This window comes from Sceloporus undulatus, chromosome 6 (assembly GCF_019175285.1).
Source record: "Sceloporus undulatus isolate JIND9_A2432 ecotype Alabama chromosome 6, SceUnd_v1.1, whole genome shotgun sequence".
Lineage (NCBI taxonomy): Eukaryota > Metazoa > Chordata > Lepidosauria > Squamata > Phrynosomatidae > Sceloporus > Sceloporus undulatus.
Window position 1 is genome coordinate 128,732,412 of NC_056527.1, and position 13,361 is coordinate 128,745,772.

The 13,361-nt window shown below is 41.6% G+C and overlaps 1 protein-coding gene across 2 annotated transcripts in view; it reads left to right on the top strand.

Annotated features, from left to right (window-relative positions):
- The window catches only part of ZMIZ2 (zinc finger MIZ-type containing 2), a 105,908-nt gene that overhangs the window by 83,587 nt on the left and 8,960 nt on the right, over positions 1-13,361 (top strand). For both annotated transcript variants that reach the window (XM_042473267.1, XM_042473268.1), the window contains exons 7-14: positions 2,485-2,664; positions 4,792-4,872; positions 6,656-6,827; positions 7,764-7,905; positions 9,771-9,981; positions 11,447-11,552; positions 12,244-12,401; positions 12,823-12,890. In XM_042473267.1, coding sequence (XP_042329201.1) covers positions 2,485-2,664; positions 4,792-4,872; positions 6,656-6,827; positions 7,764-7,905; positions 9,771-9,981; positions 11,447-11,552; positions 12,244-12,401; positions 12,823-12,890 — 1,118 coding nt within the window. The remainder of the gene's footprint in view (positions 1-2,484; positions 2,665-4,791; positions 4,873-6,655; positions 6,828-7,763; positions 7,906-9,770; positions 9,982-11,446; positions 11,553-12,243; positions 12,402-12,822; positions 12,891-13,361) is intronic.

The following is a 13,361-nucleotide window of genomic DNA, read 5'->3' on the forward strand; positions in this document are numbered from 1 at the left end:
CCTCCTCTCCTGTCAACAGTGTCAGCCCAGCACCCCTTTTCCCACCTTTGCAACACAATTTCTCAGTCAGATTTGCAAAGCCCCTCTGCCTCCCTAGGGCATTGAAACTGATTTTAGAAGCCGCAGCCACAACACCTGTCTCTCCACTGTGTAGGTGGCACAGAGGGAGCAAAGGCTTGTTCTGTCATATTTACATCACATTCATCCTCCTTCCAGACCTCAGGTTCATCAGAAACTAAGAGAAGTCAATACTGGAACTATATGTACCCTTCAGTATATAGGAGCTCTTCTCAAGTCCTCAGTAGGCTATGTACCTTTCCAATAACAAGACAGACAAGACTATCCACCAGACCTATCTATACTTCCACAGCCTTCCTTGCAGTGATGCCCCTTCAGGATGTCAACAATGCAACAACCTGGAGACAACATTTATCCATCATTACAGATGGGACATCCCCTAGAGCCAAGGAGCAAGTTTCAATTGGGCACACTTCACTTCAGTAGTCATGTGAAATGCTCCCATCCTCTTGTGGGTGTAGCTGTACAATTTCCCAATGGAGTGAGCCACAGAGACCATGAAGAACAGGTTGATTGCCTGTAAATGTGGTTCTTTGAGTGATCATTTGTAAACTCACACCAACCTATCCTCCCCATTTGCATGTCAGGGTGTCTCCTCTGGGTTACACTGCAGCAGCCCTTTGAGCAACGAGGAACTGGGTGCAAAGGATGCCAGTCATGTACACTGAAAGGGCACAGGCCTAGAACCGAAATTCCACCTAAGAACTATAGTAGGTTCCAAATTGCTGCCACCCAGGCACAGAATGTCGCAATTGTATGAATTCATAGATGATCACTCGAAGAACCGCAATTATAGGCAAACAGCCTGTTTTTTCGGTGGGAATTGGGTACAAATATCTTAATGTGGTTTAAACCTATAGTTACTAATGTAATGCAGAAGAAACCCCACTCAAAGAGAAATGCTGAAACAGATAGGGAGAAAGCCATGCTTACACCAATTTGTAAAACTACCAATCCCTTAATAAATCTGTAGAAAATGCCGCAGTGAACATATATTTCAATTAATCTGTTTCTGTAGTCTGGTAATATTACTTTATCATTTCAGCTAGCCTGTCAAAGGCCAAGTGCATGTCTGGAACAGAGTGTTAACTCTGGCAGTTGTGTGAATGTTCAAAGACACTCTCTGCAGCATACTAGAGCCCATGTATGTCTCTGGCTGAGTACAATATAGAAGCAGAAACAGCAGCCTTAGAATTAAAGCTGAAAAACTTGGAGCAAATCAGTTGAGTTCAGTTAAGAGTCTGTTTGAAGACCTATTCTAGGAAGTAGTTGTGGCAAAGAAATCTGTCTCTGTTGTATCCACATAGTACCATCTAGCAGAACTTTTCTGAGTACTAAGAGCCAGACTAAATTCTGTTCAAGTTTCACTCTCAGTTGGCCTGTTGTGACATGTTTGCAGGGCACTTGCAAATAAATTGCTTCTGTCCTTTCAGATGTTGACATTGCATTGGGTGTAGGCTTGTGTAGGAGGAGTCAACAGCTTCTACTTATTATGTGTGTTCAGATGAAGTATAGTTTATGTTTGTAGAAGCAATGCAGAATGGTCATAATCCTATGCAGTAAGTCTTCAGCCTGAGCATCTCAGGATGCCCCCATTCCCAAGAGAACCTCATGTTTCCAAATGAGTTCTATACTGTTCATTGAGGTTCACAAGAGGTCTGAATGGCAGCATCTTCAATTTGCCACCCTCCCATAGTTTCCTAATGTTTTCCCCATCCTTTTTATTATCAAAGAAAATCAAACATGGAATATATGCCCAGTACCTTTTGATTTTAAGCAATTGAAGCCCTCCATCTGGAAGCACTTGAAAATCAACTATGGAAGCTCTCCTTAAAGTTCCATCATATTCATTTGGTTCCACAAGAGGAAGGGACTTTTCAATTGTTGCTGCAGGTCTATAGAATAGCTTTCTATGGGCTGTATATTTTGAGCTCCAAGCCTTTTGACATTTCACAAAAGGATTGAGACACTCTTTTGCTGAAACCTTACTTTTTTAAAAGCTCATTGCTGCTGCTATTTTCTGCTAATTAGAAGCAGGTTTCCTAAAATAACAACAAAACAAAGAGGGGAAAAAACCAATAAAAACATCACGATTAAGAAATTTGAGTGATATAACATTCCACTCTTTCTCTCTCTCGCTATGATTTTAAATGTTGTAAAAACTTTGAGATAAAGCAGAAAGGATAGTTTGAAATGCAATCATTCAAAAAAATTAAAATATTCCTGGTTTTGTGGTAAAAAAGGAAAAAAAAAGGTTTCCTGATGATTAAAAAAAAGAACTTGGGTAGTTTTTAATTCTTATTTTACTGTTAACTCCTTTGAATATATTTCCCAGGTGGAAAGCAATGTACAAATTGTCAATAAACTATATGTGGCTATCATTATTCTCTTTGTGTCTCTTTCCAGGGTTATCCAGGACAACAGTATATGCAGGGTGGCCAGTACCCTTCCCAAGCTGGGCAATATGCCCCTAATGCACCTCAGCCATCTGCTCCGTCCCCATCATATGCTGCCCACAGGATGCCCATGCAGCAGGGAATGAGCCAGTATCTGTCTGCTTCTGGCACTAGTGGTCCATACTATAAGGTATCCAGTTACTATGGTAACCACTTCCCAAGATTCCCTGTGAATGTGAGAAAGCCATTTGAACTGCGAGGGGAGAAAGAAAATCCCCATTAAAGATGACAAGCATGTCAAGTTTAACCTGCGGCAAAAGAATGCTTCGCTGTCACTGGCATTTGCCCCTTCCATTTAGGGTTTTAATAATTGATTCATTCTAGAGCTCTAGCATTTTGTCCAAAAATATCCTAAGAGGTAACTCACAGGTGGGTTGCTATGATCACATTTGAGTTGAAAGAGGGGAAAGGAAAAGTCTTTCTTCCCTTGTTCCGTGATTTTGTAGTGAGAATCACTCCAATCTCAGGGTATATCCAAGGGCAAAGGAAGGAGTAGCCCTTCTAAGCCAGTTAGGGGATGGATGAGACACTTACCTGGGAACCCTTGTGCTCAGTGATGGAAAAAGGGCAGAATATAAATGTACCCCCACAAGAATAAAAGAACAACAGTGGATTAGACACACACACCACTGTGCTTTAGACCTTTTAATGCTAATGAGAAGTTGACAATAGCTACAAAGATAGCTGTTAAGTATGCTTCTGCAATCAGTTTCATAACTAGTTTGTAGTAAATGCCCTCCCTACTTTGTCACATAATAGTCTATGTATAGGCAAAAGTTCAAGGCAGCTTTATGTAAGAATCAGAGAGCCCATTAACAAAATGAAACACTGTAATGTGATAGCATCATTTATGTATACTATTGTATGTAAAACAAATCTATATTGTATTTTTTAAAAAAACTGTAAGCTGCTTTGAGCCCTGTTTCTGGGGCAAAGATGGGATATAAATAGAGTGAGATAGTCTGTGGATGAATGAATCGCTAGGACAAAAGCCACAGAGATAAATCTGTAAGATAAGAGATCTCTTTGGTGGGGGCAATAGAGAAAAGATTGAGACAGAGAAACTTCATTTGGAAAGAAAGTTACACAGATTCTAAGGTTTAAAATGATGACTTGTTGGCCTTAAGTCTCTGGACCTTGTACCATCACTCTGAAAGGCAACAGTTTATTTTCAGGACTGGGAGATGTATAAACTTGGCCCTTCGTTCTTTGCTCAGGATAGCTCAGGAGCCACAAGAAGGAGAGGGTGTCCATTTTAAATGGATAGCTACTTTGTTTAACCCTGGAAGATAATGATTATGATGTGTGTGTATGCCTTCAAGTCACCTGTTGACTTATGGCAACCACAAGAATTTCATAGGGGTTTCTTAGGCAAAGTGTACTCAGAAGTAGTTTTGCTTACAGCACCTGGTATTCATTTGTGGTTTCCCATCAAAGTACTAACCTTGGCTGACATTGCTTAGCTTCCAAGATCAGTCAGGATCTGGTGCCTTTAGGGTATTTATACCCTAGATATAGATAGATACAGTTATAGATTTGTTATTGTTTTGTGCCTTCAAGTTGTTTTTTACTGGCAGCCCTATAATGGGTTTTTTCTGGAGCTGAAAGTGTGTGACTTGCAGAAGGTTATTCATGGCTAGGCAGAGAATTGAACTCTGGTCTCCAGGGTTGTAGTCTAGTGCTCAAACCTCTACACTATGCATCTATAGGAGCATAGCTGGATGCTTCCGCATCACCACCACCTCATTTTCACAGGCCAGTAAATGGCTATGTTGAGGGGACACAGCACCTAAAAGTGTAGTAAAGAAGAAGATTTCACATAGTCCTGCCTGGTGAAACTTGATGGTAGTCTTCCTTCTCCAGGAGCTGTTAACTTTTAAAGAGTAGTTCCTAAAGTTGAGTCCTCCAAGTTTTTGGGACTTCAGCTTCCAAAAGCCCCAGACAGCTTGGCCAACAGTCAGATATTATGGGAGCTCAAATTGAAAACAACTGGAGATTCAAAATTTAGGAGCCTATGTATTAAAAATATAGGAGCCCTGTCCCATATTCAACCTGGTAACTAGTTTATACCAACCAAATAATGTGCTAACCTTACATCACAGGGTTATTGTGAGCATAGCATGGGAAGGAGAACCATGTAATTTTTGAATGAATGTGTCAATTAAGGATTAAGGCAGTTTTGGTTCTTGAGAACTGGGATGGTTTGGAGGCATAAATTCCTCTGATTCTTAACAGACTTTGGGTTTCCTATTTCTAGCCTACTGATCAGTTCAATGGTCAAACCACCAATTTCAATGGAGGCAACTTCAACAGCTATGGACAGGCTACAATGAATGGGGTAAGTTACCTTGTTCATCTTGATGCCTAAGTATTAGCTGGGATGTGGAGATAGGTGCTCATCTCTTTGTCGTATTTCTTATTGTCTGCTTTCTCTTTTCCTTTTATTGGTTACTTATTAGTTATCTTTGCATGTTTTCTTTCCATCAATGAGCTCAAGGAGATGTACATGGCTCTCTGTCTCCTCCCTTTATCCTGATAAAACCCGAGATGTGGGTCAGGTTGAGACAAAATGAGTGATCCCAACCTCATCCAATGAGTTTTATAGCTCAGTGGGATCTTTAGCTCAAACCTTCTAGGTTCCAGGCCAGCCCTCTTATTACTACATGACCTTAGCTCTGTGGTTCTCAGACTTTTTACCCTTGTGAACCCCTTTATATCTACATCTGAATGTTGTACATATCCTCATTTAACATAGTATGTGAATAAAATATATTTTGTTTGTTTAGTGTGTGCATTTTCGCTCATACATTCATGTATATTCCTATTCTCCTTGTCTGTTTGCTTTTCTTGCTTTTTAAAGATGCATATTGAATCCAATTGCCTATATTATACACACAAGACCTTGCTCTCAGGTGCCTCACATTAATCTGGAATTAGCTTTGTACATTGGTTTCCTAACCAGGGATAGATTGTTCCCCCTCATTAAAAGGAAGGAGAATATATTATTAGTTGATTTAGGAGATTTTGATATTATGTAGATAAGTGCCACTTTCTCTTAACCACCCATTTTTGGGAGGGTTGTTTTTGTCTTTCTGTTTCTTGTTTTTCTATCTCTTAACCTTTTTAGAAAAGCAACTGTATTCATAACCTTATTGGAAAAACAGCCAGATTCTCTCCTCTCTTTTTCTCACACTCTCTCATGATTTGTTTTATATTACACAAGTGGAATTTACCAGCTGCATGCATCCTCCCAGGTCCATTTTGTAGGCTGCAAGGTTCCCCACCAATTTGAAATGGTTTTGATTATTTTTCCCTAAACTATCCCCACCATCACCAGAAAAAAAAACCTGGGCACAAGATGTGACTATCACTATGTTTTTGCTTCGCCAAGGTTGTTTTAGGTTTTTTAAATCAAAACCAGACATAACTTCCCTTCGGCTTTCTGCTTTGTGAAAAGACCTTTCGAGGGTCTGAAATGGCCAGGGCAGGAACCAGAATAAGATTAATTGGCTTTGCATACCTCTGCCCTCAGAAGGGGGTTATTTTAAATTTTAATAACCCGTCCCCATTTGTTAAAATGGATAGTGATGTAGCTTTCTGACATCCCTGGGGTGTGTGTATGTGTGTGTGTGAAGCCTCTCAGTACTGGATAGTTGTCTGTCTTGTACTATATCATACAGCAGGGCATAAGCTAGAATGGGGTGCAAGCCTTGGTCTTATTTACTTTCCTCCTCTTTCTTATTTGAATCGACTTTTGCTTAACTGTGGTTTGTCATGCCTGCACTGTCAAACTGAGGCTCAGCATTAACAACAGTTAATTTAAAACAGGACAATTTCAAACCATAGTTACTGAAAATGCTTTGACCAGATTCACCATAGTTTGGATCAGACAATACAGCAAGCTTCAGCTAAGCAGAAGTAGAAGCAGAAGCTTGTTAGCTCCTCTTAGATATGTGAGAGGAAGAGAGGGGAGTATACAAGCATGAGACTTGTTTCAGTTCACTTTGGCTCATACAAATTGCACTGACTCGTGACCAATCTCTCACTGTCCATTAGTAACAGGGTTTTCAACTTGTTTCTGGTTATGTAAAGTTAGCCTAATATTCTGTTTCTCTTTTCAGCCGGGACGATCCATGCCTGGTTATCCTAGCTCTCCATTACCTGGCAATCCCACCCCTCCAATGACACCTGGCAGTAACATCCCTCCATATATGTCCCCAGGGCAGGATGTGAAGTCACCGTTCCTTCCAGACATCAAACCTAATATCAACTCTTTACACCCTTCTCCCTCTGGTAAGTCTGAAGTTCATGTCAAGGCCCTTAGATTATGGCTGAATTGTGTCTATTCAGAGGAGTTCAAGTAACCACAGTGTAATCTTCAGGGATGCTTTTATGGAGCCCTGAATCCACTTTTAATTTTTCTTTCTTGTCCAATCTTATGAAATTGTTTGTTGTGAATGTTGTTTTCTCCCCAGATTGTTTTGTCCATAGGTTTCATTCAAGGACAATGATCTCTTTCTCTTGCATGGAGGATGCTGTTTGGCTTCAGAAATATTACCACTTGAAGAATTGGGCTTGCTGTTAGCATGTATTTAATACTGCTGCTGTGTTGGTGAAGGGAAAGAAAGAGATGATGACATTTTTCATCCTTTCTTATGACCAGCTTGTAGGTTCACTGTTCCCCAGCTTGCTGCCATCTAGATGCTCTGAATTCCATCTCCCATCAGCATGGCCAGTGGTTAGAAATTCTGGGTGCTGTTGGAAGGAGGCTGAATAGGCATGAACCATCTAGAGGAGCAGCAGTTGCAGATTGGGGCCCATAGAATCTTGCACTTGAATTCCGTGGCAGTTATAAGAAGGGGCGGTTGGGTGCTTGGTCCCAAGTGGAGGGAGGGCATTCAGGGAGGTCCATTATGTTTCACTGGCTGCACTCTGAGGGCAGTGGGTTCCTTCCTCAAATACTTGAGAAATACATCATTGTGAGGGAGATGAAAGGAGATGAGACCCTTAGTACCACAGGAGCATCTGGGGCCAGGCCTGTTCTGTGCACCCCCTGCAGGGTCATCCCACACACCAATCCCTTACTCTGTCCCCAGGTTTACTCCAATGGTTTTTATGTCCCCTACTGCCAGATCCAGCTGGCCCCCATGCCTGCGCATGTACTTCCAATGCCCCCAGCCCTGCATCCTCGCCCATTTACTACTCCACATTCTTGTCTCATCCCAACAGGAAACCCATGCGATGAGTTGCGCTTGACCTTCCCTGTGCGGGATGGGGTGGTGTTGGAGCCATTTCGCCTCCAGCACAACTTGGCTGTCAGCAACCATGTCTTCCAGCTCAGGGATTCTGTTTACAAGACTCTGATGCTCAGGTGAGAGAATCTCCCTCCTCCTTTTCTCATGACACTGGGGCTCCTGCACAAGAATCTTTATTCTCTCTCCTTTTTAAAATCCATCTCTAGCTGAAAAGAAACAGGCTTTTTAAAAAACCCTTCTGATTCCAAACTGGGATCCTTAATCATTAGAATTTAAGTCTGATCAGAGGCTTTCTGGCTTCCTCAACCAACTGTATTCCAAGTGTATTGGAAAACATGTTCCAGCATCCTCAGTTGAGGTGGATGCTATACTATGATGAGATGGTAGCTACAAGATAAATGAGGAAGATGCAGGATCATATTTGCACATTTGTTTATGAACACGTAGAGCCCCTGATCACAGCACAAAAAATGCTATAAACAACTTTGCTTCCTTCCTTATGCCCTGTCACAGTCCTTAAGACTAGAGAGCACATGTTAATTTTTAAGTGCACTATCCATGCACCAATTAAAGGTGTTCCCCACAACCACTCCACATCACTGCAGAAAATCTGTCTTGTGAGAAGTATCCCATAGATTGGCTCTTTAAACTTATTCCTGAAACATGGGAAGACATCTTTAGGCAAGCATTTTTGTGACCTTTTCCTTGGATTACTTTAATTTCTGACAGTTTTTGGTCTTTAAAACATGTTATCATCTGTTTGGAGCCTCCAGGAAAGGTCTGGCAATAAACTAAAATGAGTTACTCTCATATTGTCAGAAACCAAGAATTTAAAGCACTGGAGGCCAAAGGTAGCAAGCAAGACCAGGAAGAAAAATCAGAGATGGGGCAATTGTTTTCTCAATTAGGAAACGGAGCCATTGGACACAGAGGTATCAGCCCACAGTTGGCTACTTCCAGTTTGGCTGCAGCTATGTTTGTGTTTGAATTGTATCTTCCTATACTGTATTGCAGTAATAGCTTGTGCAAGTTACAGTAGGACTGGGAGAAATTGCTGGGCTCAGAATTCTCAGCAAAAGTATCCATTTTGTACTTCCCGTCACTCCATTTGCAAAATTTATGATGTGTTTCAGTGAAAGAAAATGCATACAGAATTATACGTATCTTTTAAAAATATGAACATCTAAAAATGCGTACAAATGAAAAATACACAAACACGATTTTTAGTTAATAGGGGAAATGCATACTTTAAAAAAATGTGCACTCAACATTTTTATTCACAGAAATTTACCATTTCTGGGGAGGAAGAAAAAGTCTTGCAATCTAATATCGAACTGGGACACAATGAAACAAAACAAAAATGAAATTAAGGGCCCAAACAGGCCAAAATAAAGCTGCTTCAGGTCACTTTGGAGGTATGCTGTTTAAATGATGCATGTGTCTTAAGAGGCCAGAAGCCATGCCAAAGTCACGCTCTAGTCCTAAGGACTGGAGCACAGCTTTGGTGCAGTTTCTGACCTCTTAAGATGCGGGTGTCATTTAAACAGCATACCCCCAAAGTGACCCAAAGCAGCTTTATTTTGGCCTGTCTGTTCGAGCTCTGCGTGGTTTTCACATTCCTAGTTCCAACATGACTAGTAGGGCTGATTGTGTGTGAATCTCCACAGTTATTCTTGTTGCAGACTCAGACCACCCGTGTTTGGCAGATATTCCCTTACAGTGGATCAGTTCCTTAGCTTCCAGCATCTTATCATTGGAAAACCCATTCTCTCATCTTTTCCCACTTTGAGAGACTGTCCTTTAAAAAAAAAAAAAGAATTCAGCAAACGTTTTGAGCACCAGGAGCGATTCTTGCTTTTCCTTGTTAGCCATTTCCATAATCTTCCATCTCAACTTCTTGTTCCTGATGGGCTCTTGGCTTTCTAAGGAACTGCTGTTGTTTTTTTAAAAATGCATCCACTTGTTTCTCCATTTTTTCCAGGCCTGACTTGGAGCTGCAGTTTAAGTGTTACCACCATGAGGATCGACAAATGAATACTAACTGGCCAGCCTCAGTTCAGGTCAGCGTGAATGCCACACCTCTGACCATTGAGCGGGGAGACAACAAGACATCCCACAAGCCCCTCTACCTGAAGCAGGTGTGCCAGCCTGGCAGGAACACCATCCAGATCACAGTCACCGCCTGCTGCTGTGTAAGTTCTTCCTTGGTTTCTGCCTAGTCTGGGAAGAGCATTTGTATCTGTGGATGTTGTGTGCTTCTGTTTTATCTCAGAGAAAGTCCTAAGTGATTGATGGTGGCCCTGCAGCTATAGTCTACTGTGATTTTTCAACTTCACATTCATATTTACTGGTAATCCAGTTGTCCTTCTTCATACCCATGTGTGAATGCTGGGCCAAAACATTAAATGCTATGCTCTTGAACAAAATTATGGATATGTCTCAGGGCTTAGAATTAACACATTATACGTAATGTCATTACCAGTAACATAGAAAAGTTGCAAGGGTGATTGTATTGGCCATAAAACAGAAAATCAAGGTTGTGATCCTTTTATTGGTCCAACCAAAAGGCAGAAAATACTTAATGCTAGCTTTCAAAATTAACAAGCTTCTTCATAAAACAAAGATGGTAAAATAGCATGCAGAGGAAGGAAATTCATGGTGGTGTGGTCACAACATCTACATTTTACTTTGTAGTTTTATCATAAGTATGTGTAGATGAAACTCCATTAGCTGTATGCTGAATGAAGAAAGGCAGTAGAAAGGCAAAACAGAGGTGATAAAGCAGGGTAGGGCAACTATTGTGGGGGCACATTGCTCTCCTGGAGACATTGGAGGGCAAAAGAAGTAAGTGGTGAATATGCCCCAATCCCCCTTGAGGACATGCTTTTTCTGTTTCAATGCCTTAATTTGTTTCCAGGCTTAAAAGTACAAGATTTTACTTAGAGATTTTGCATTTTGGTTTACCTACAACATGTTACTTTTTGTAGTAATGAGGGCATAGCTTTTGTAAAACACAGTAAGTTGTAGCAGTACTTATATAACTAGTAACATTTGCACATTACTGTTCTTCATTTGAGGGCAAAAAAGAAGAAGAAAAAGAAGACTTCAGGATAATTTTGAGGGCATTTTTTCAAATACCAGGACACTCTTTTCTGGATGAATTTTCCCTTCCCAGAACAAAAAAGTATCAAATAACCAATGAGTTACTACAAAATTTGTGTAAAGGTAACATATTTGAGTGTGTCCGTGCATTGCAACAAGTCACGTAATGAGTTACTTTTTAAGAGTAGATTCCTGAGTCTTTTGCACAGTATGTTTTGTTTTGGCATAGCATGCTCTCTTTTTACTAGCCATGCAAGAGTAGACTTTTCAGAGCATTGACTATCCTGTCTTTCACCACAAGAAAACCAGAGTTACTCAGTAGTCTTGACAGTTACTTCCCTTGGTCCATCCTGAAATCTCCCACAAATGAGTTTTCCTTGGTTGGCCCCAGGTTCTCATTAGAAAGGGAGAAAAGTAACATCATTCAGATGTGTTGGCCACATGGCTGGGAATGATGGCATATGTAGTCTATTACTTGAGGAGGGCACCAGGATGAGGAAAGCTGCAGTGAAATTTCCTTATCCCAATTAATCTTCCTCCTTCTTTTCTCCCTAGTCTCATCTCTTCGTTCTGCAGCTGGTTCACAGGCCCTCTGTGCGGTCCGTTTTGCAGGGTTTAATAAAAAAGCGGCTCCTGCCAGCTGAGCATTGCATCACCAAAAGTGAGTATGGGCTCCTTTACATCCTGTCCTGTTTGTACATTTTGTGATGTGGTCCCGAAAGCCAGAAATCTCTTTCACAATACTTGAAAGGAAATGAAGTCTAGAATTATAACTAGACAGAGCAATTCTAAACTCAAATTATGCTAAGACTGAACATACCAGTGCTATACCAGTGGAACATCTGCCATGTTCAGTCATGCTCAGCCCAGTAGTAAGGGTAAGCAATGCACAGCTATAAAAAAAATTAAAATTGGTAAATAGATGCTTCAGCATCCATGAGAAAAGTGACAGTCAATGCAAGACTCTGCAGCTGGTTGCATGGTTTACCAGGGGAAAGGCTGGTCCAAAGTTGCACTGTTGACAAAGGTGTGGTCATAGGTTGAAATCGTGTCAAATACAGTGTGCATGTTTCTCCTCTCGTGCTGTCAACATGCTGCTCACAACAAGTGTCATCTGTCTGTATGAGGAGTTTTCAGAACTTGGGTTGGAACACCATGAGCGCAATCTGACTGAGACTGGAGAATTTAGGACTGTTAGAGACAGGTGGAAGCTCTCTGCCTTGTGATCCAGCAGCACTTTTCCATGCCTTTGTGGGAATCTACATCCTATGGCCATCAGTTTCTCACTGCTCACTGACAAATGAGCTTGCTCCTTTGCAACAAGACCATTTCCCCTCTTGATCCCCTCTTAGTAAAACGAAACTTCAGCAGCGGCACAATCCCTGGAACTCCAGGTCCAAATGGTGAAGATGGGGTGGAGCAGACAGCCATCAAAGTGTCTCTGAAATGCCCCATCACTTTTCGGAGAATCCAACTTCCTGCAAGGGGTCATGACTGTCGACACATACAGGTGAGTCTCTGGCCTTATGACCACTAAGCCCTATCAACTGTACCTTTTGATGGCTACATCTATCCCACTCTTCCTCCAAAGCTATCAGAGTGACTCGTGTAGGCTGTTGTTGTCCCAATGCTCTGGAGAGTGCCACACTGGGCAAGGTTGTCATCACACATCAGGCCATTTTCACTGACCACATTCTAAAATAAGAGGGGGGATGTGTTCTCTTGTTATTCCAGGGACAGATCAATGTAATGGCAACCTATCGTCCAAGGAGGAAGGGGAGTCATTTTCAACAGTGGGTGGTTGAGGTGCTGTCTTTCTCCCATTTGGACCACAGATCCCTGAGGGATCACTGTTCCCATAGTGACAAACTTTGATTCAACCTGCAACTTCACATGACTCTCCAACTTTGTTTCCTGTGTTTTCTGTGTAGTGCTTTGACCTGGAATCCTACCTCCAGCTGAACTGTGAAAGGGGAACATGGCGATGTCCTGTTTGCAAGTGAGTATCCACGGTAGGGCCTGTGACATTCACAGAATGGGGTGGGGTATACTAAATGCTAAATGGGATGTTTATAATCAGGGGGGCAGCAGAACAACCTGGGAAGGATCGAACTCATAGTCCATCTAACTTGGTCACCTCTTTCCTCACTGTGGCCAATGAATTACTTCTGGAATGCCCTCGTGCATGGCATGGAGGTATCAGCCCCTTTACTTCAAACGTCATTGAATCTAGCTGTCCAAACAAGAATTTAAGCACTGCCCTCACCTGCTGCATAACTCCCACAGTCTGGTTGACTCTCCACTCTGCTCTCTGTATTTGATTACATCTAACTTCTGCTGAATTTCAGTGGCACTACATAGTGCCACAGAGAAGATGCAGGGAATCAATGGAGATACATAGTTAGAAATAAAATGAGTCTTCTGGTACTTCTGCCTCTGGATTCCCTGAGCCTTGCTAACTCTTTTCTCA